A 24648-nucleotide genomic window follows, 5' to 3' on the forward strand; every position below is an offset into this window, starting at 1 on the left:
TTGATAGTTTGTATGGTTTTTATTCGGTCTGTTAATATGATAAATTACATTCTTTTAAAATTTACAATTGTTGAACCAGTCTTACATTCCTGAAATGGATCTCATTTAGTTGAGATATATTATCCCCTTTATAAATTGCTAGATTTTGTTTTCTAATATTAATTTTAATTTTTTTTTTTTTTTTTTGCATCTATGTTCCATGAGAGTTATTGGTCTCTAATTTTCTTAAAATGCCTTTATTTGGTTTTGGTATTACGGTAATATTGGTGAATGTTCCCTCTCCACCTATTTCCTGGAATAGACTGTATAAAAATGTTTCTTCCTTAAATGATTGGTAGAGTTGACCAGTGAAATTATCTGGACCTGGTTATTTTCTTTTTGGGGGTGTTTTCAACTACTACTTCAATTTCTTAAATATATAAAAAGCTGTTAAGATGACCTATTCTCCTCAAGTGAGTTTTGATAGTTTGTGACTTTAATAAAAACTAGTCTACTTCATCTAAATTCAAAATTTGTGGGCACAGAATTTTTTGCACTATTTCCTTATTATCCTTTTTAGTCCATGGGTTCAGCAGTGATGACATCTTTTATTTCTATTGGCAATATGTATATTCTTTCTTTTTTTCTTTGTTAATATAGGTAAAATTTTATCAATTTTACTGATATTTTCAATGAGCCAGATTTTGGTATCATTGATACTCTACTATTTTTCTGTTTCAAATTTCACTGATTTCTGCTCCAAGACTATTTTCTTCGCTTACTTCAGGTTAAATGTACTCTTCTTTCTTTTGTTTACTAATATAAAAGCCTAAGTTATTACTTTTATATTGCTCTTCTTTCTCAATATATGCATTTAGTGCTATAAATTTCCCTTTAAACACTGATTTTCCTGCATGCCCCAAATTTTGATAAGTTGTAGTTCCATTAAGGTCAAAATATTTTTTAATTTCTCATGAGACTTCTTTTACCCATTGGTTATTTCAAATTGTTGTTTAATTTTAAAATATTTGGAAATTTCCCAGCTATCTGACTGTTGCTGATTTGTTTTATTTCTGTTGTGGCCTGAGCACATACTTTGTACTCTATTCTTTAAACCTGTTGAGGGTGTGTTATGGTCTAGAATATGGTCTATCTTGGTGAATCTTCTATGTGAGCTTGAGAAGAATGTGCATACATTTTTTTAACCCTTTATCATTACAGAATTGTTGTCATTATGCCTGATTATCTACCTTGTTCTGAACAACAAAAAAAAATGATTTTAACCTCTATTTATTCCTTTTCCAATATTTCTTTTCTTTATGTAGTTTCTGAACTATATATAATTTTCCCTGTACCTGAAGAAGTTCTTTCAGAGCAGGTCTAGTGGCAATGAATTCCCTCTGAATTTATCTGAGAAAGTTTTCCTCTTTCATTTTGAAGTATAACTGCTTGAATAGAATTGTAGAATGCCAGGGTTTTTTTGTTTTGTTTTGTTTTTTGTTTTTTAACACTTTAAAGATTTCATTTCACTCTTAAAGTCCATTGTAGGTCAAGTGTTTCCCCCCTCAGGCTTCCTTCAATATTTTCTCTTTGTCTGCAATTTGAATATAATATTCTTAGGTTGATTTTGTTTGTTTGTCTTTTTGTTTGGAAACTTATCTTGCTTGGTGTTCTCCAAACTTCTTGTAACTGTGGGTTAATGTCCGTCATTAATTCTGGAATATTCTGAACCATTATTACTACAAATATTCTACTTCATTCTCTTGTACTATTCCAATTATTTGCATTCACCTTTCGATATTGTCCCACAGGTTTTGGATGCCTATTCTGTTTTTTTCTCTTTGCATTTCAGTTTGGGAAATTTCCATTGACCTCTGTTCAAATTAACTGATTCTTTTCTCAACCCTGCCAAGTCTACTGATGAGCCTATCAAAATAGTCTTCATTTGTTACCATGTTTTTATTTCTAGCATTCCCATTTGACTCTTTTTTATTAATTTTCATCCCTCTGTTGACATTACACACCTTGCATGTGGCATACTTTTTCCATTAGAGTTCTTAACATATTAAATATAATTATTTTAAATTCTCTGTCTGAATTTCTAAATGTCACAGCTTACTTGATTTCTTCAAAATATATTTTTCTTTGTCCTTTTGCATATGACTTTTTTTTTTTTTAAAGTCAGGCATGTTGAATCAGGTACTAAGTACTGAGGTAAATAGGACTTTAGTATAAGAATCTATGTTAATCAGGCTGGGAGTCCAGCTGTATTTAATGTTTGTTTTAGCCATAGGTATTCAGAGGCTTCAAATTTCTCTAGAGTCCTAATTTTTGTATCCCCTCTTGGTTTTGGGGCTTTTCTTTGTACTGCTCCTTAGAGAAAAACTGTGTCTTGCAGGTCTTTCAGCTATAATTAAGTATTATTATCCTGAAGACTTGTTGGTATGGTGGTAAAGTGTGGGGGGAAGGGAAGTATTCTATAATGTGTTTAAGTCTGTCTTTTAATGGACCTGTCTTGGAGTTGTGGTGTTCATAAGTATTTCTGTCCCTACTCCAAGAGTATAGCTTTCTTACTCCCCTCACTTATTCCTTTCCCTGGCTGCAACATTCTCAATCTAATTCTTTAAAGCCCTGGTCTCTGTTTTTTTCTCCCTTTAGGTGAGAAAGGCAGACTGGCGCTAGAGTAGAATTCCCTTTTCCTAAATGGGATACAGCATGAAAATTATTCTCTGGCAATTTTTTTTTTTTTTTTTTTTATCCCGGAGACTAGGTTTTTTGCGGGGAGAAGAGAGAGTCTAGGAGGATTTAAAGGTGGCTATTCCATCCCTCCCCTAGTTAAACTTTCTAATATATCTTTCTCAGATTCTCACTGGGAGAATTTGGTGGATTCCTGGAAGGAAAGCCCATATGAAGGCATCACTGTGGTCCACCAAGGATTTTTTTACTCTCATACTAGTAAGCCCTTGGCTTCATAAAAATAATCATGTATGTGTTCCCCAGAATGTGGTAAGCAAATTTCAGGAGCTGTATTTCTCTGGACTGCCTGTGTATCCAGATTTTGGATCCAAGAAAAGCTATTGATTTTCAGTTTGTCCAAGTGTTTCCTGGTACAGGACAGGCGTAATGATTTCTAAGCTCTTGACATGTTGAAGTGAAGCTGAAAGACTACCCCCAGAGCTTTTTATTTTGTCAGTCCTATAATGTGTATTTCTAATGAATTCTCAGGTGATATTGATATTACTAATCTGAAAACCATTGCTATAAAGAAGGTTAGGTTCTCAATGTTTACTGCACATTCCTTATTACATGGAAAGCCTTTCAAAATCTTGATGCTCAGGCATCATCCCACATAATAATTAAATCAGAATTCTGGACATTTGACCTAGGCATCAGTATTTTTAATGCTAATTTAGAAAAGAAATACACATTAGGATCACATGGGAAAAAAATTTTAATATATTTATATCCAGAAGTGTGTTAAAGCAGGCTTGTACCAGCTTACACAAGCCAATTTTTAAATTATCAAGAATTTCGTGAGTCAAAGTCATTATTCAAAATTAAATTATATAAACTTACAATTAAATGAATCATTAAAAACAGACTCACGACTCATCACTTCCTAACTATGTTACTAAATTTTACTTTTATCTAAACTCTTATAGTTAATTATAGTTATTGTATCTGTATCGTGAAAATACTAAGTAATACTGTGCTTCTAAGCATCTCTTCCTAACTTTCCATTTAGAAATTTCATGTTGATGGCTTGAAATTTGCTGTGGTGAAATTAGTTCTACCATGGTAATTGTCAAATACTATAAATCAGGACTTCCCCTATCTCAGAACAGGTAGATATATACTTATCAGTGCACAACTTACATCTAACCCCCACTCCAAGATATTCCAATTCAGTTGGCCTGGGATGAGACTCGAGGATGGAAATTTTAAGAGGTATACCAGATGGTGTTAATGTGCATTCAAAATTGAGAAACACTGTTCTAGTTTATAAGTGCAGCCAGGTGGTAGAAGTAGAATCGTTTAGGTGTGATTCATTTTAGAGAATAACTTCCAAGATAATATAAACATCTATATTCTTCTTCAAGGGTTCTGGAAGTGAAGTTGTGTCACTGCTGCTTGTTTTGTGATATAGACAAGTAGAGGAAAGCCTCAAGGCAAATCATTATATAAAAATTTTATCTTAAGAGCAATGCAAATCCATGGAAGAGCTTTTAAACAGAGAAGAATGTGATTAGATTGTGGTTTTAAACAAATCTCTGTGGAAAGTTTGGAAAAAACAAATTGGAGGGTGGCAAGAATATAGGTAGAGGGCTGGGGGAGGTCATGACAATAATCTAATCCTCTGTCTCCCTCAGAGATGATGAGCTTTTCTCCTGCAACAGACACTGCTAATTGCCTAAATTTTCATTGCTAAGACTTCCTACCTTCCTTTGCCTCTTTCTACTTAATAGGGATTGGGAAATGAAGTATTTAGCTTTCTTGGTCTCTCTAGAAGCTAGGGATGGCCATGTGACACAGTTCTGGCCTATAAAAGCAGAAATATACAGGAAGAACAAAGACTTCCGGGAAAGCTTTTTCTTTCCTGATAAATGGAGGAGATATGACTGGCGCTACTGCTTTTCTCCTTCTTTCTGTTTTAATGTGGATATAATATCCAGAGCTGGGGTAGATATTTTGAGACCATAAGGCAAGAAACAAGAAGAAAAGACTTAAGAAAAGAGAATATCAGAGCTGCCAATCCAGAGTCTGGCATAATTAACCAACAAAATCAAAGCCAATTGTGATTATTTGGCATTAATCACAAAGAGTAGAATTACCTGTCCGCTGAGTTAGAAGCTATCTACCTCTTAACTTTTCTAATGTGAGAAAAATAAGCCTTTATTTGTTTAAGCTAATGGTAGGTATTCTCTTGCTTGTTGTCAGAAGCATTCCTATTATATCAAAAAGAAGAGTCTATCACCAAAAAGAAGCGTACATTCAGCACTTTTCCAACCTTATCGATATTTCTACTAATCCTTCACTATCATCTTAGAGGAAAAGATATCCTTACTGCACTCCAAGGCAAATGCCCCTCAAGTACATACCCATTTCTTCCAGCACTTTTGATCAACCATTATTTCCTCATTCTTTTATCTTCACTTTCATAACCCTTTGCATTACCTATTTCATTGTCTGCCCGAAATGGATCTCTCTTCTCTGTTCCCCTGACAAATTACTATTATCTTTAAAAACCCAAATCAAAAGTTAATTATATTCTCTGTGAACATTCTTTCTTTTTACCTCAAAGGAGTTAATCTTTCCTTTCTAAATGATCCCATCACATTCTGCATATGTCTTATTTGGCATTAATCACAATGTATTAGAATTACTTGTCCGCTGAGTTAGAAGCTGAGCTCTTTTAGAAAAGAGTTTGTGGTTTCTGAGGCTGGTGGTGCAAGACAGTCACCTTGGAACTTTAAAAAAATATCTGGATAGTCACTAACCTGGTAATTCTCATGTAGCTACTGCACAGGCCAGTATTTGGGAATCATTATCATAGCTCTTTTATCTCGAGTACCAAAATATAATGAGTGTATTTGTTAAAGAAATAATGAACTGTTACTGAAATAAACAATTATATTTTCTTTACCTGTAAAACTAGCCAATCTTTCCCGTTTATAGGATGGTTCTTCCAGGTCTTCTGCTATTGATTCACTAGTTGATGCACTTGACTTAGAAACCATACTGCTTCCTAAAACTGATCTTTAATAATAAATAACATGATTCATCTAGTTAGATATCCTTATAGACAATTAAGTATATAAATGAAAACATTATCAGATTGAGAAATAAAATATACTTTAATCATCTATGCAAAATTGCTAAAAATTAATGAGTTCTTTAAACATCAAGTTGATTTTTAATATTCTTTAAGTAAAAAGTCATTTTAAATATATTTTAGAGATAAGACATGTCAAAATCATGCCCAAAGTCCTTCAATGGATTACCAGTATATTTAGTGTAATAACCCAAAATACAGACTACCTACCTAGACTCTTTTCATTATCACTCTTCCCCCTTCCCTTTTCCTCTCTTTTTTCTTCTCTTTTTTAAGTTCCTCAATCTTGTGGAGCTCTCCTACTTCAGGAGGAATACCTTTCCTGTTCTCAGCCTAGAACACCCTTCCTTTCATTTCTCACCAGGTTTCTGCTCATTGTTCAAATCTCATCCTAAATGTATTTTATTCAATTTAATAAAGGTCCTCTCAGGATTTACTTAAAAAAAAAAAAAGTATGTATTCAGTGGGAAACTGATACATTCAAGAACCCCAATATAATTTCCTTAAATATATAAACTAAACATTATTCCATAATATTACATAGGGTTTTTTTTTCCTTTCTATTTATAGTCCCACTGCCCTCCAAAAGGGTGGGTGGGTCCAGTTTACTGAAATATCCTTTGTATGTTGAGCACTCCCATGGCTTCTGAATGCAAATTCAGAGGCTGACTCTACAGCAGCATACTTTCTCTTAAATCTCATGCTTAGTTGACATATGAAACTTTAAATTTGTCAAATTTAAAGTTACACATTTAACTATTTCCCCATAATCTTTACATTGCTTTGGGATGCACCGTTTCATTATCGCAGAGACTCTAAACTTCATTCCTATAAGCATTAATAAAATTTCAAGGATATTAGTATCTACATAATAAATGCATAACATTTCATTTACGAAAAAGAAAATGATGAAAAGAGAAATGAAACCCTAGAAGAAAAGGAATTCGCACGGGAGAAAAGCGGGGTAAGGAAAGCTACTCCTTCCCATAAATTGCAGCATAAGGAGAAATTGGAGAAAACTGTAGAAAGTGAAGAAATATGTCTGCGAGTTTGTGATGCTAGCCCCATTTTGGTTCCTAAGGAAATCTTGAGTCAAATCTAAGTATTTTTTCACAAATGTTTTGGTGTGAGTGTAGGGGAACTTCTTAAGATATGCAAACCTCTATGAAAGGAACATAGATATGGCACATTAGGATAATATAGTGAAGCTGGGAGACTGGAGACATATATGCAACTTAAGTTACATATATGCAACTTAAATGAAAAGACAATATATATGACATAAAAAAGTATAGAATTATATACTCTACCTTGTCAGCTGCCCTAACATACTAGGATTTAGTGTATTTTGATAAAGGCTATAGGAAGTTACACATTCTGATACAAGTGAGCCTTCTTGTGATGTCAATAGTTTACTTGGCTTTGCTGTACCAATATGTGAATCTGGATGGAAAAGAGGTCGAGGAGTAACATCAACTCCATGTGCATCAATCACCTGTGGAAAATGGTAATATAAAACAAAATAAGTAAAAAAGATGAGGTTCCTAAATAATAGAAAATAGAAATAAAAGTAGTAGAAAAAAGATGAGTATAATGTTTCTAGGATAGGATGAACATGAAAAATTTAATGATAAAAGATTTTATGCTTAAAATTGTTTCTTAATTAAACATATTTTTTAAAAAATACTGTTTTATCCATATACAAACAATATAGGTTAATTTCAAGAACATAATTCATCCAGATTGTCAATATTTTTGTATAGTTAGTTTCCTTTTTTGAAGAATGTCCCATTCAAGTCTTTTGCATAGTTTTCTATTGAGTTTTTATTGAGAAGAGAAGTCATTAGTGTTTCCAAATGTGAATCCTTTCAGTTTTATGTGTTGCAAATATCTTCTTTCACTCTGTGGCTTCATTTTATTTGTGATACCTTTTAATGAATAGAAGTTCTTAATCTTAATGTAATCAAACTTATTACATTTTCCTTTACAGTTTATGTTTTGGATATCTCATTCAAAAAACTAATCCCACTCCTGAAGTTATGAAGGTATTTTTCTATATGTTGCTGGTATAAATACAATTGCTTTTTGTTTTGTTTGATTTTATCTGATATCCAATAATCTTGCTAAATTCTTATTAATTTGATAATTATCAGTAGGTAACTTTTAATTTTACATGTAGACAAATGTGTCATCTACAAATAATCAACATTTTGTTTCATCCGTTCCAATTCTTATACTTTTCATTTTTTCTTGCCATATGGAATTGGCTAAAACTTCCAAGAATGCTGGATAGATGTGGATCTTTCTTAGAAATGCTTCATCATTAAAAATGATCATTGCTGCATGACTTTGTAGACTGGGATCAGATTAAGGAACTTCTTTGTGATTCCCAGTTTCAGAATCTTTCTTTTTAATCATAAATAAATATTTAATCTTATCAGATATTTTCTATCTGTATTGAGATAATCATATGCTGTTTTCCTTTAAGCAGTTAATATGGTGTATTACACTGAAGGATTTTAAAATATTAAACCAATCTTGGTATACACTCCACTTCCTCATGATGTATTATCTCTTTTTACTGTTATTAAATTTTGCTAATATTTTATTGAGGATTTCTCCATCTATGTTTGCAAGTAAGATTAGCTTGTAATGTTTCTTTCTCATACTGTTATATTCAGATTTTGACATCAATATAATTCTAGCCTCATGAGTTTGGGGTTATACCACTTTTTTTGTTCTATTTTTGTCCATATATATTTAGCACATATCACTAATGAAAAACATCTGGGTCTGAAATTACCTTTAAAAGGAGGTTTTTAAATTATTCATGTTAATTTCTTTAATAGCTTCCAATTTTCAATTTTTGTTTGTCTTGGTAAAAATGTAAGTTTTTAAAAGAATTTTTCCATTTTATCTTAATTTTCAAATTTTTAAAATTCAAAAGTGAAATAAATTTACCACAATATGAATTATCATTTAGAATAGCTTTTAAAGTGTACAATTTAGTGGTTTTTAGTACATCTATAGATATGTGTAATTATCATAACAGTTAATTTTAGAAAGTGTTTATCACTTCAAGAAGAAATTCTATATCCTTTAACTTTATCCCCCTAATTCTCCTCTCCCCTCCTAGCCTTATGCCCCACTAATATATTTCATGTTTCTACGAATTTCCCTATTCTTGATTTTCTTATGAGTGGAATTATACACTATGTGGTATTTTGTGACGGCTTGTTTCAGTTAGCATAATGGTTTCAAGATTCATCCATGTTGTAGCATATATTGGTACTTTATTACTTGTGATTGAATAGTGTTTCATTGTATCAACATACCATCTTTTGTTTAGCTATCTGTCCATACCTTTTAGCTATTATGAATAATGTTGCTATAAACATTCAGTGTAAGTTTCTGTGTGCAAATTTATTGTAATTTCTCTTGAATGTATATACCTAAGAGTGGAATTGCTGGGTCATATGGTAACAGTATATTTAACCTTTTGAGGAAATATCGCTGTTTTCCAAAGTGGTAAGATCATTTTACATTCCCATCATCAGTGTATAAGGGTTCTGAATTCTTTACATCCTTGCCAATACTTTTTATCTTTTTGATTCTAGCCATCCTAATAATTATTAAGTAAATATCTCATTGTGGTTTTGATTTGCAGTTCTCTGATGACTAAAGATGTCAAGTATTTTTTCATGTGCTTTTTGACCATTTGCATACGTTCTTTGGGAAAACGAGTATTCAAAGCCTTTGCCAAATTTTTAATTGAGTTGTCTTTTTATTATTGAGTTATAAGAGTTCTTCATATATTCCAGATAGAAATCCCTGAACAGATATATGGTTTGTAAATATTCTCTCATATTCTGTGGGTTGACTTTTCACTTTCATGTTATGTCCTTCAAGTCACAAACACTTTTACTTTTGATAAAGTCCAATTCATCTATTTTTCTTTCGTTAGTCATATTTTGTGTCAAATCTAAGAATTTTTTTTTTTTGCCAAATCCACAGTCATGAAGATCTACCACTATGTTTTCTTCCAAGTTTTCTATTTTAGCCTTTACATGTAGGTCTCTGACTTATGTGGAGTTAATTTTTATATGATATGGGGTAAAGGTCTAACTTCATTCTTTTGGATGTGGCAATCTAGTCATTCCAGCACCACTGACTGAAAAGACTATCCTTTTCCTATTGAATGCTCGATATCCTTATCAAAAATCAGTTGACCATAAATGAATGGGTTTATTTCTGGACTCTCAATTCTACTCCATTGATCTCTATGTCTATCTGTGTGCCAGTACCACACTATCTTGATTACTGTTGCTTTGTAATAAACTTTGAAATTGGAAAGTCTGCCTACTTTCTTCTTCTTTTGCAGAATTGTTTTGGCTATTCTGAGTTCCCTGCAATTTCATATGTATTTTAGAATCAATTGTCAATTCATACAAAGAAGTCAGCTAGAATTCCAATAAGGATTGTGTTGAATCTAGAGATAAGATTAGGGAGTATAGCCATCTTAACAATAGTAAGTCCCGATCCATGAATTTGGAATACTTTCCCATTTATTTAGATCTTCTTTAATTTTGTTCAATAATGTATTATAGTTTTAAGAGCATAATATTTTACTTCTATTAAATTTATTCCTAAGTATTTTATTGTTTTTGATGCTATTTGTGAAATTGTTTTAATTTTCAAATTGTTTATTGCAAATGTATAAAAAATACAATTAATTTCCATATTGATCATGTATTCTGCAATCTAACAGGATTTGTTCATTAGTTTTAATAGTTTTTTTTTTTTTAGTGGATTTCTTAGGTGTTTCTATATGCAACATTATGTCTTCTGAAAGTAGATAGTTTTACTTCTTCTTTTTAAGGTAGATGCCTTTTATTTCTTCATCCAGCTTAATTGTCCTATCTAGAACTTTAATACTCCTAGTTTAAGTATTCTTTACCATAAAAGGATGTTAGATTTTGACAAGTGCTTTTTCTACATCTATTGAGATAATCATGTGATTTTTACTTTTTTTTTTTTTTTCCTACTGATATGATGTATTACATTAATAGATTTTTAGATGTTAAACTATTTGCATCCCCGGGGTAATTCCTACTTGTTCATTGTTATGAGATCAATTGTCTCTCCCCAAATTCATACGTTGAGGCCCTAACCCCCAGAACCTCTAAATGTGACTGTATTTGGTTACAGGCCATTAAAGGGATAATTAAGTTAAAATGAGGCCTTAGAGTGAGCCCTAATCCAATCTGACTAGTTAGAGGAACAGTAGATTAGGACAAAGAAACACCAGATAAACACACACAAAGGAAAGATCAGGTAAGCACACAGCAAGAAGGTGGCCATCCACAATCTCCATTTTTAAAATAGTTTCTCTTTATTAATATTCTCTATTTGTATTTGACATGACATGGTCATCATACCTTCTTTAATTATGGTTTCTTTAGTTCTATAAAGATATTTATAATGGCTACTTTTAAATCTCTTTGTGAAATCTGACATCTGGTTCCTCCCAAGACAGTTTCTGTTGCCTACTTTTTTTTCACCCACAATGAAAAGCCCAGGGCCAGGGAGCTTTCCTTCCCAACTTGTTCTATGAGGCCAGTATTACCCTACTATCGAAATCAGACAAATATATCACAAAAAAATAAAACTACAGACCAATATCTCTTATGAATATGGATACAAATATCCTCAACAAAATTCTAGCAAACCAAATCTAGCAACGTATAAAAAGAATTATATTCTGTAACTTCATTAGGTTGCTAAGGCTGCCATAACAAAATATCACAGACTGTGTGGCTTAAACAACAGAAATTTATTAGTTCTGGAGGCTAGACGTCCTGGCTCGATCCCACTCCTTGATCTTTTAGTCTACTAATATGGTAAACAATAATGATTTTTAAATGTTGAAACAACTTTGCATGCATTATCCTTACTGGTCATGACTATCTTTTACATAGTATTGTTAATACTATGTAATACCCTAATCCCAATGAGATGGTATTGAGGGGTGGAACCTTTGAGAGACAATTAGGTAATGAAGAAGGGGCCCTCATGAATAGGATTAGTGTTTTTATAAGAGGTCAGAGAGCTAGCTAAATCTTTCTGACATGTGAGAGAAGTTGGCAGTCTGCAACCTGAAAGAGGGTCCTTGTCAGAACCTGGACTTCCAGCCTCCAGAACTGTGAGAAATAAATTTGTTTATAAGCCACCCACTCTAGGGTACTTTGTTATAGCAGCTTGAGTTGAGTAAGATAATAGTACATGTAATATATATATAAATATATTGTATTCGTTTATTAAAACTATGTTAGGGCTGTTTCCATTTTTGGCTATTATAAATAAAGTTATTATAAACATATACTTTCTCTTGTATAAATACCTAGAAATGGAATGATGGATGATACAATAGGTATAATTTAATAAACTGCCAAATCGTTTTTCATTTTCCTTTTCTACCAGCAGTATATGAGAGTTCTGGGTCGTTCACATATTTGTCAACATTTGATATGGTCAGTCTTTTAGTTTTAGTCATTCCAACATGTGTGTAGCAGTATTTCACTGTTTTAATTGCATTTCACTAATGACTAATAATGATCATCTTTTGATGTGCTCATGTGCCATCTAAATTGAACTTTGGTGAAGTTTGTTCAAATGTTTCACCCATTTTTAAAATTAGGTTGTCTTAATATTGTTTTGAGTGTTGTTGATATGTTTTGAATACAAGTATTTTATCAGCTATATGCTTTGTAAATAATTCTTCCCATTGTGTGGCTTTTCTTTCCATTCTCCTAGCCATGTCTTTCAAAGACTATAAGTTTTAATTTTAATGAAGCTGTTTACCAATTTATCTTTAATGGACTGTGTTTTCTGGTGTCATATTTAAAAAATCATTGCCTAGCCCATTCAGATTTACTAATTATATACTTTTCTGCATATGTTATACTTTAAAAGTTCTAAAAAACTCAATTCTTAAAATTATAAGTTCCCTAATGAGATAAGATAACCAATTTCATAACAATTCATTTTATGATATTTTCTAAGGTACATTGCAAAGAGTGGATGACAGGTGTACTCTATTAAAACTGAATTTGTTGTAATATCATAACCAACGAGTTAAGGTCATGAGTAGACTTTTATCATTCTACTTTAATGATTTTCTTACTAATAATGAATTATAGGAGCCAAATGCCAATATTATGCTTTAAGGTATGTTATGTGGTAAGGACTCTAATAAAATCAATATGTTAATATTAGAAGTGAGTGATTATTTCAAAGCAGCATATTTTCTAACTTTAACATTTCATCAACTTCTTCAGGGTGTCAATTGCTTTTTTAAAAAAATAAGTTTATTTATTTAAATTAGTTTCAAGTATACAGTACATTGGTTACACATCTATATAGTTCATAAAATGATCCCCCTAATTGCTCCCTCCCTCCCCTGGCCCTCCACCTAGCCATCATATTAATGCAAACTGCATTCCCTCTGCCGTGCTCCCCATCCCCGTGACCAACTATCAACTACAAATTTGTACTTCTTTAACCCTTCACCCATTCTCCCAGCCTCCCAACCTCCCTCCCCTCTGTCTGTCACTAAATTGTCCACTATATTTGTGAGTCTGTTTTTGATTATTTTGTTCTTTTTGTTCCTTAGATTCTGCATGTGATATGTGGTATTCATCTTTCTCTGTCTGACTTATTTCACTCAGCATAATAACCTCTAGGTCCACCTATGTCGTTGCAAATGGTAGGATTTCATTTTTTTTTTTAATGGCTGAGTAATATTCTATTGTATATATGAACCATAATTTCTTTATCCAATTGTCTGTTGATGGGCATTTAGGTTGCTTCCATTTCTTGGCTATTGTAAATTGTGCTGCCATGCAAAAAAAGAAGCGGAACCAACTTCTTACACCATATACAAAAATAGACTCAAAATAGATTAAAGACTTAAATGTAAGACTCGAAACCATAAAACTTCTAGAAGAAAACATATGCAGTAAACTCTCTGATATTACTAACAGGAATTTCTTTTCAGATATATCTCCTCGAGCAAGGGAAACAAAAGAAAAAATAAACAAATGGTACTACATCAAACTAAAAAGTTTTTGTACAAAGTGTCATTTTCAAATAAACTCAGAATTCTAAAAAATATTACCTGAATGGCGGCCCTTGTATTGGAAATACTGATTTTTTCTGTTTTTATGTCAGGTAGAATCACCATGGTTTTTGACGCACCCATTCTGCTTTGGTATGCACTAGCATATCCTTTCACTTGAACTCCTCTTGCCAGACCAATAAAGCTAATAGACTTCGCTGGCTGTGTGCCAGTGTTCCTATATCAGGAAAAGAAAACATAATACAGCAGATCCACAATTGAAAAAAATGAACCAATAATAAAAAAACAGACTTTCATTTAGAAACATGGAAACAATATAAACATATAAACAAGAAATAATAATAGCAACTGAAGAGCTCTTTATGAGTAAGCAAAGTTCTAGAATGTTTATATGCATTATGCCAATCTTTCCACTCAGAAATTCTAAGAGGTTACTATTAATATTATTTTATATAAAATTACAGAGGTTTAGAGGGAAACATTTCTACTAGAGTTGAAATTTAAACCCAGGCAGTCAGATCAAAAGTCTACACTGATTTATCTGGGTCTGTTTCCTTATCTGTATAATGGGGATAACAATAGTATCTAACTCATAGGTTATTTGAGGACTAAAATAATTAATTTATATATTACAGCTAGGAATTACCTGACACAGAGTAAGCAGAAATGAGTGCAGAGTGCAGTTACGCAGGTAAATTGAAGCATAAATATAAGCCTATGAAAGAATATAATGTTCCTGCCTGAACAATTATATAATTTTTAATGAGAAGTTATAATCAAAATGTTTGTATCCCAAAGAAAAAAATATGATTTCACTTTTGGATCTATTCTGTAAATTCCCTAAGACAAAAGCCTACCTTATCACTTGTTCATTCTAGTACTCTGATTGTACTGTGGATATCTATAAAATGAAGATGATCTTCCCTTAAATTAAAGAAATATATTTTCAAAGAAAACATTTCTAGCAATACTTTTACTCTCCAAATCATAAAATATCAGAAAAGAATATTTTTACAATCCACTTTTCATATTTTATTTTTCTTTGAAGCTGTTACTACTGCTTGACACTTTGTAGTTGTCCACTCTTCTACTGGAATAGAAGCATGTTTATGGCAAGAACTCTGTCTTGTTAATTGCTATATCCCTAGCACCCAGGACAGTGCCCAGTATATTGCAGGCACAAAAAGTGTATTTTTAAATGAATAAGAGAATGTCATTCATGTACTATTTCAAATTTATTCTTTTCTACTCTATCCTCCCTCCTTCAGTCTCTAAATGACTTTGCCTCCAAAATCTCTAAGAAAATAAAAGTGATTTTTCACCAGGTAAAAACTCCTTAAATTATTTCTCCATCTTATATTCTCCTTTCACCTCCTACAAACTCATCTAAGTCATCTTTAATTCTATATGAAATATAGAAATGTATTTCTATATTTATTTCCTTTTTCAATAAGAGTCACCATTCTTATCTAAGACTGATCTTTCTACCTGTGCTTTGGAACCTGTCTCTCACTACTTTCTCAGGAGCTCTTTTCCATCAATAATTTCTTGTCTCCTATATCTTAGTTCCTATCTTTTCCCTCATGTATAATTAAGCTCCAGTCATTCCACATTTAAAACTCCTTCCTTTAACTGTCTTCCTCTATTACTATATCTCTCCTTCGTCTTTAATATTTTTTATTTTTCAGCTTTAGTTGGCATACAATGTTATATTAGTTTCAAGTATACAACATAGTGACTAGACGTCTATAAAACTCACAAAGTGATCACTCCAAAAAACCTAGGGCTCTTCTGACACCGTACAGTTATTACAATATTACTGGCTATATTCTTTATGCTATACTTTATGACTATTTTGTAACTACCAATTTGTGCTTCCTAATCCCTTTCTCCCTTTTCACTAACTCCCCTCCAACCCCCTTTCATCTGGTAACCCTCAAAATGTTCTCTGTATCTATGAGTTTGTTTTTGTTTATTTGTTCTTTAGATTCCATATAAATGTGCAATCATATAGCATTTGTCTTCCTCTGACTTACACCACTAAGCACGATGTCCTCTAGGTCCATCATGAAATATCTTTTTCCATCCCATTACTTTTAGTCTGTGTCTTTTAATCTGAAGTCTCTTAGTGAGGCAGCATATATAAGGGTCTTCTTTTCTTATCCATTCAGCCATCCTACCTTTTGATTGCATCATTTAAGCCATTTACACTTAATTGTAAATAGATATGTAGCTATTGCCATTCTTTATTTAGATTTTTGATACATGTTTTTTTCTTCTTCTTAAGGCTCTCCAACATTTCCTGTAATACTGGCTTGGTGGTGGTGAACTCCTTTAGATTTTTCTTGTCTGGGAAGCTCTTTATATGTTCTTTGATTCTAAATGATAGCTTTGCTAGGTAAAGTAATCTTGGTTGTAGGTCCTTGCTTTTCATCACTTTGAATATTTTGTGCCAAACTCTTCCGGCCTGTAGAGTTTCTGTTGAGAAAGTGGCAGACAATCTTATGGGGTGCTCCTGTGTAGGTAACTGCTTTGCTCTTGCTTTTAAGGTTCTCTCTTTGGATTTAACCTTTGGCATTTTAATTATGATGAGTCATGGTGTGGGCCTCTTTGGGTTCATCTTGTTTGGAACTCTCTGAACTTCCTGGGGTTGTATGTCTATTTACTTCACCAGGTTAGGTAAATTTTCCATCACTATATCTTCAAATAGGTTTTCAATTCCTTGCTCTCTCTCTTCTCCTTCTAGTATCCCTGTGATGCAAATATTGTTATGTTTGATGTTCCAGAGGCTTCTTAAACTAACTTCATTTGGGGGGGGGGGATTCTTTTTTTTTTGGTGCTGTTCTGATTGGGTGTCCTCTGCTCCACCACCCTCTATGTCACTGATTTGATCCTCCATTTCATCTACTCTGTTGATTCCCTCTAATGTTCTCTTCATCTCAGATATTGTATTCTTCATTTCTGACTGGCTCTCTATTATGTTTGCCATCTCTATTTTTGTCTTTTATCTCTTTGTTAAAAGTTCTCACTGAGTTCATCTACTCTTCCCGAAGTTCCATGAGTATTCTCATACCTAGTGTTTTGAACTCTGCATCTAATATATTGCTTTCCTCCATTTTGGTGAATTCTTTTTCTGGAGCTTTGTTCTGTTCTTTCATGGGGGACATGCTTCTTTATCTGCCCAAAATAGGAGAGATAAAGAAGCATGTCTGTTTCTATGTATTAGGTATGGCTGTGTCTGTTTCTATGTATTAGGTATGGCTCCTAAGTCTCCCAGTCTTAGTAGAGTGGCATTATGTAGTAGGTGTGCTGTGGGGCCTAGTGGCACAGTTCTGGAGTGGGAGGGGGTGTCCAGCTGCAGACCAAGTTCAGCTACAGCCTGTGTACCTCTGGGCCACCTGGTAAGAATCACCAAGCAATCCACATACAGCTGCCATCTGTAATGGGCTTATAGGTTCTAAGTCAGAAACCAAGGCCGGCTACCACAAGTGCAGGGTTTCGGGCTGCTCAGCAAGATGTACAGGGCACTACGAGGCCAGATGCTGCTTCTCTGGGTTTTATGATACTTTCAGAGATTTTATGAAATTTCGCAGCAGGAGCCAAGACAGTCCATTTATATGGAATAAATCACTGGAAACAGCTCTAATGGGCCCACATGTTGGGAGAGGTAGAGTCTAAGGAAATCCCCTGGGCTGAGTGACCTGTGTCACCTAGGATGATCATGACTGGGATACGGCAGCACCTGCATCTACAGGCTGGGAGAGGGGAGGGCTCAACAAAAGAACAATGGATTCTGCCTGCACCTCTGTTCAAGAGAAAGCCACCCCTCTAGCCCTTGCCCTGAAGCCCAACACATCAGCACCTACTTGTATGACCTTGGTGGCGCTCAAACACTGGAGCTCAGAGCAAGCGAGTCCGTCAGCGAGTAAGGTGGAGCATAGACCCTTGAAGAGGAACAGTCTCCAACTCCCGCAGCCCTCCATCTTACTCAGCCACAGCCTCTGCTGGTTTTCAAAGCCAGAGGTTGTGGTAACTTCTCTTCCCTGCACTTAAAACTCTGGGGAATCCAGTTTGTGGCCAGGACCCTTTGCTCCTTCAGGTGGGAGAAGTGGCGCTGCAGCCAAGTGAGCCCTCTTCATTCTCAATGGCCATATGTGGTTGTAGAACCGGGCTTTCCTGTCTCCATCCCTCCGAATATTTTGAGGTAACCTGTTATTTTTGTCCCTAGTTGTAGAGCTTCTGTTCAGCCAGACCACAGGTGACTCTGCGTGCTGGCTGCTCTGTAGTTTTGTTATAATTTTGGTGTGGTTCTTTTTTCTTTGACTTTTTTTTTTTTTTAACTTGGATTGCTGGACACTTTCCTTATCTGGTTTTCTTTCTTTTTTCATCCTTGGATTTCTTCTCATTTCTATCTCCATTCATAGCTTAGGTGAACTCATCCAAAGCTATGTTTTAAATACCATTTATATGATAATGACTCCCAAATATATCTAATTGGACCACTCTTCTGAACCCCAGGTCCATATATCCATTTGCCTATTTGACATCTCCAACTAAAAATTAGCATGTCTTTGAGCTCCTGACAGTCTTGCTCTCACTCCATCCAGCAAATATACTCCTCTTGCAGTCTTCGCCTGTTTGTTAAAGGTAATGCTGTTATTCCAGTTGCTCTGGTAAAGAAAAAAAAATAAACTTAAAAACATATCCAGAATCCAAACATTTGTCTCCATCCTTTTTGCCACCATCTTGGTCCAAACTCTATCTATCTTTCTTGGATTATTGTAATAGTCTTCTAATTCATCTTCTTTCTTAACATCAATCCCCTGGTCAGTTCTCCACATGGCAACCAGAGAGAATTTTTAAAACTCATGTTAGAACATATCACTACTCTGCTTGAAACCCTCTATTCATTCCCAGCTTGTTCAGAGTAAAAGCCAAAGTTCTTACTCTGACCTAAAAAGTACTACATCCAGTTAGGTCTCTGACTTCATGTTTAATGCTCTGTCTCTCATTTACTCTGCTCCAATCACATTGACATCCTTGATATTTCCATACCAGGACCTCTGCATTTGCTGTTGCCTTTGCCTGAAATGCTCTTCTCCGTACATGTATGTGCTTAGCATCTCTTCTTTCAGTCTTTACTTAAAACTATCTTCTTAGTGTGGCCTTTTCTGGCTCCCCTACCTAAAATGTCAAATACTCTTCTTGAATCCTTCATACTCTCATGCTTTATTTTTCAAACTTAGTACTTCCTACTAACAGTATCTAAGTACTTGATACTAACATATCTTTTACTTATTTATCTTATGAATTAGCTGTACCCCTCACCTCCCACCCTGCCCTTGGAATTGAAGTTCCACAAGGGTTAAGATTTAGGGCTATTTCATGGCTTCCTGTATCCCTAATGCATACAATAGTACCCAACACACAGTAGCTGCTTAATATATATAAATATTTGTTGAATGAATGAATAATCCCCAAATCATTACATCCAACTCAAAACATTCTCTCTGTCTTCATACTCAATTGTCTACCAGCCTACTGGGTAGCCCCAGCTAAATGTCTACCATATATCTCAAACTGAACAGATGCCTAATGAAATCATTTCATTTATTCATAAACCAGTTCTTCCACTTTTATTCCCTATAGGAACTCAAAAAAGCAATGAATTAGTGAATGATGTTACATTTATCGACTAGGTAGTTACCAGGATCTTATGAAGAGCATTATCCATGAACTCCCTAAAATCTACAGACTATAAATTTTATGGGAAGTAACTATGTTTACCATGTCCACCATTACAGCCCTAGCAATTAGCACTCTGCCTGATAGATTGAGAAATTAAAGATAGAACATAGACTACTTTTTAAAAGAAGTTGAAAGAAGTACCTGTAGCCAACTGCGTTCGAAATTTATGGTACATATCTAGCTATGTTAAAAAACAGATGTTTTCCCTATATCCAAAAAAATATTTGCATACCAATGTTCATAGCAGCACTATTCACAGTGGCCAGGACAGGGAAGCAATTGAAGTGTCCTACGATAGATGATTGGCTAAAGAAGCTGTGGCACATATATACAATGGAACATTACTCAGACATGAAGAGATGAAATATTGCCATTTGCAACAACATGGATGGACCTTGAGATATTTATGCTAAGTGAAATAAGCCAGACAGAAAAAGTTGAAAATCACATGATATCACTTATATGTGGGATATAAAACTAAAAGCAACAAATGAACAGGACAAACAAACAGAGACTCATGGACATCGACAATAGACTAGTAGTTGTCAGAGGGTAGGGGGAAGGAAAAAGGGGAGAGGTAGACGGGGTAAAGGGGGGTCAAATATGTGGTGGCAGAAACAAATCTAACTATGAGAGGTGAACACACAGTGTAAATATAAACATGCCTTACTGTTACAGATGAAACTTACTGGATTTTGTTAACCAATGTCACCATAAAAGAAAATAAATTAAAAAAAAAAACAAACATGTTTCAACAGAGGCAAATTAGTGGGCAATTAAAAGATGACTTCAGGGGGTGATAACCACTTTGAAAAATATTTTGCCTGAAGAGCAGTCATGATAGAAAGGTCATGTAGCTGTACATTCCTTAGTTTCCTAAAGCAGGGACCTAATTTGTTTTGTTCACTCCTATGTCTTCAGTATCTTGGGATAACTGTAAAATATAAAGCATTCAATTGGTATCTGTAGAATGAACACCTGATGATCACTTCTATGAAAAAAAAGCCAATGACATTAAAATCATGCTATACATACATAAATCTCACTATGAAATAAATAAATACAAGAGGGAATGTAGGAGTGGTTTAAGAAAAAGTTCTGTATTAGCTCCTTCTTAATGTAATGGGATAAAGATAATTCCAATCTAGACCAAATTATTTGCTTCCATTCATTCAAATTATTTATAAAACACTTTTGTACATAGGCTGTGTGCTACATACTGACATGGATAGAATACAAATCAGATATGGGCCCTAAGGAGTTTACAATCTCATAAAAGAGATAAAACATGTATATGATTATAATGTAAGTACGAAATTATATTTGCTTCAAAAGTACACAGAAGATGAAATGAGAGTTGTGATAAAGATTACTTTGGGTGAGAAGAATGAGCAGAGAAATCATGAAGGTGACATTTGAGTTAAGCCTTGAATGTAGGTCAAATTCAAAAAGAGTGTATGGAGTGCATATGTGTACATGTGTTTGTGTTTGGTGCATGTAGATGTTAAAGGAGGACAGGGATATTGGAACAGGACTGGAAATGCACCCTGAGCAAAGACCACTGTGAACAATAAAGGTAGAAAAGCATGTAGTATATAAAGGGAATCTTAAATGATTCAATTAGACGCATCAAGAAAAGCAAAATTAAGTTTTGAAAAAGTAAAATAACCAGGGTCTTTAGAATTTATTACACAAGCGAGACTGCTTGTTTGAAAGTTTTTGAGCAGAAAAGTAGTCATCAAAACTATGCTTCAGAAAAATTTAGCTGTATATAGAACACACTTGAAGCAAGACCATTAGTTAAGATGGTATGCGAATAGCGTAGGTAAGAAACAATCAAGGCTTAACCTTGGGAGGCAAATATAGAAATAAAAATGCAAGATACAGCATATATTAAGCATGTCTTTTTATTTTCTGTATTTTGATGCTTTGACATCTATGAACTTGCTGACCCTAGAACTACCTCTTCCAAGGCTAATCAATTGTGATAAATAAAGGACTCACCCACACACACTTTACATATACAAACCAACCATCCAGAGCCCACACTCCCAACGACCTCCTTTATCAAGCTCTCACAGAGATTTTACTCTCTGGGCCATTGCCCATTTGCCCTAACCATCCCAGGGACAGGAACCTAACAACTTCAGATAGTTATGTCCAGATCCTTTTAAAATTATTCAGACAAGCCAATCCTAAACCTACTTATTCTGCTTTCTCCTCCCCATGGAAACGACAATAAAGGTTCTTGCCCATGTTTCCCCTTGCTCATTTTACCTCCTGACTGGTCCTGGTACTTCCCCATGTAGTAGTCCCTTGTGTGGCATGTTATGCCATGCCTCCTGTTTCTAGGGATCTGTATTAAAAAATTCTTATTTCATGATAGAATTTTTCCTTGTCCATGTGTCTTATCATGACAAAAACATATTCCAGGAACCCTTAAAACATAGCAGATATAGAATTTACAGGACTTGGTAATTGATAATAGCACTTAAAATTTAAATTTCAAATAACTTCCACCTATATTTTCTAATTCAATTCTTATAACTTGTGACATATTCAATAATCATGTTTTGCAAGTAAGAAAAGTTAAAGAGGCCATTTTAAATGCCCAAACTCTCAAATAACTCATAGGTTATGTGTTCTTGAGCAAATTTCTTAATCTGTTTCTCTCCTTATATATAAGTCAAGGTTAATAATAGTATCTACCTCAGAGTTAGGGTGATGATTAAATTAGCCTTTACTTCTAAAGCACAATAAATGTAGACTTGTTCAATTTCAGATATAGTGATATCCTGGTTGAGCTATCTGCCAAGAGTTGAAAATGAAAGCTAGAGATTCCTATTTGAGAATCTTTACATAGAGATGATAATAAATGAACTCAGTCTCAAAATAAGAACCTAAAAGTACAAAGTGAAGGTAAGAGGGCCAAGGAGAGAAAATAAATGTAGACATTTAGGCCAGTAATAATTAAATCAGTAAAGTTTGGGTTAAGGAGGAGAAGATCAATATTGTCAAATGCTACAGGGAGGTAGAAAAGAAAGCCCATTAATTTGGTGGCTTTTGAAATCTTTATGTTACTCATTATTGACCTCTGAGTAGTTTCTATATACAATGGAGACAACAGATTGCAAGAGTTAAAAAGTGAACACAGGCACTTCTGGTGTTTGGTCCAACATGTCAAGACCATGAAAGTCATCGGCTCTATCCTCACAAGAAAATGGCTGAGCAAACTGAAAATCAATAGGTCTTCTTAGATCCATCAGAGAAATGAGCTTACCTGCAAACTTCTGCCCAGAAAGTTGGATGTAGGAGGAAACAGAGAATCACAATTTACTAGGAGCAGAAACTGCCACAGGAGCCAGTTAAGTGGTAGCAATTGACTAATAGCTGGAGACTCACTATAAACTAATTTGAAAGACAAAAACTCCCAGGGGCCCAGTCTTAGAGAAGCCTCTATACTTTTGTAAGTTTTACCTCCATGAGCCCCTCCAGGCCCCAAGGATGAAGATGGGTGAAAAACTCCCTGATGGTTCCAGCAGGGGGACAGGAAGTCATCATACTGAAACATACCTGGAATGTTTGGTTCTACTTAACAAAAGCCCGCCCTCAAGTAAAACTAGTTTATCAGAGCCTGACCAATATGAGGGAAGAAAAATACCCAACTGATTCCCTCTAGCCTTCTTGTTCCATCTAAGGAGAAAAAAAATCTGAAAATTGCTTATGAAGGTCACAGCCTATGGACAAAGACTCACTAAAAACTAGGACCTAATGATAAAATTATGGACCACTTTCTCTTCCCTCATCTTACCACCACATCCAAAGTGTTCCTGTTTAATAACAAGGAACTGCAAAGCTCAGACTCTATTTAAGAAGGAGTCTCTAGGGAAACATAAAAAAATGGAGACAAAAACAAGGACACTAGAAGAAACTGAAGGCTCAGAAACGTACACAGCAAACAGTAAATATGGCATAATTCCTAGCCAGAGAAACATAAAACCTCACGCTAAAGGCTTACTTCCTTCAGTTCATATTACCTGATACAACATGTCCAGCTTTCAACAATAAATTATAAGGCATACCAAAGTGCAAAAAACAGTCTGAAGAAACAAAGCATGTATTAGAGCCAGATTAAAATATGGCAGAAATTTTGGAATTGTAAGACTGGGAATTTAAAATAATTATGATTAATATGTTAAGGACTCTAACGGAAATAGTGGATAGCATGCAACAACAGATGAAAATTCTAAGAAAGAATCAAAAGGAAATGAATAAAGACGAAGAATAGAGAAACTGAGAAAAGAAATGGGATAAAAGCATTGAAGAATGCTTTGTGGTAGTTTTTACTGTAATGGGAGATTGTCCAATATTATTAAGCCAATGGGAAAGACTCAAAATGAGAAAAATTGAAGTGAGAAAGTGGAAAATTCATAGATTCATGTTTCATGAGACCTTGTCCAAGATCAGGATTAAGTCCTAAAAGGAGGAAGATGAGAAGTAACATTAGATCGAACCAATGGCTGTAAACTTTAGTGTCTGTGAAATTTTAATTAGATAACATTGCTAACTCAAAAAGTTAAGATTATATTATTTCCCATCTTCCACCCAATTCTTTCCTTAATAGGTAATCTCCTATGAATTTGTCATTATTTAAGAAATTCCCAAGGGAATTTTCCTAACACTCCCTCAGCTACTATGAGGGTTGTATGACAAAAAAATTTACATGAATTCAACTTAATTTTACCTTGACATTTCCACACCTACATGCAACAACAACAAAAAAAAAGATGAGAGTAACAAGTCGCTGAAGTTATAAACTCATTCATTCATTTGGTCAACAAATATTTATTGAGTGCTTTCTTCATTCTAGGCAATAGCAGTGAACAGAACAAAAATCACTGCCCTCATGGAGTACCATAGCTTGGGTGAAGACACATTAACAAACAAGTAT

At 34.1% G+C, this 24648-nt stretch overlaps 1 protein-coding gene across 1 annotated transcript in view; it reads right to left on the reverse strand.

The window, feature by feature from the left end:
* WDR78 (WD repeat domain 78) overlaps positions 1 to 24648 on the reverse strand; it is an 82041-nt gene that overhangs the window by 55818 nt on the left and 1575 nt on the right. The window contains 3 exon segments of the mRNA XM_011369602.2: positions 5624 to 5736; positions 7123 to 7307; positions 13989 to 14166. Coding sequence (XP_011367904.1) covers positions 5624 to 5736; positions 7123 to 7307; positions 13989 to 14166 — 476 coding nt within the window.

This window comes from Pteropus vampyrus, unplaced genomic scaffold (assembly GCF_000151845.1).
Source record: "Pteropus vampyrus isolate Shadow unplaced genomic scaffold, Pvam_2.0 Scaffold151, whole genome shotgun sequence".
NCBI classification, from domain to species: domain Eukaryota; kingdom Metazoa; phylum Chordata; class Mammalia; order Chiroptera; family Pteropodidae; genus Pteropus; species Pteropus vampyrus.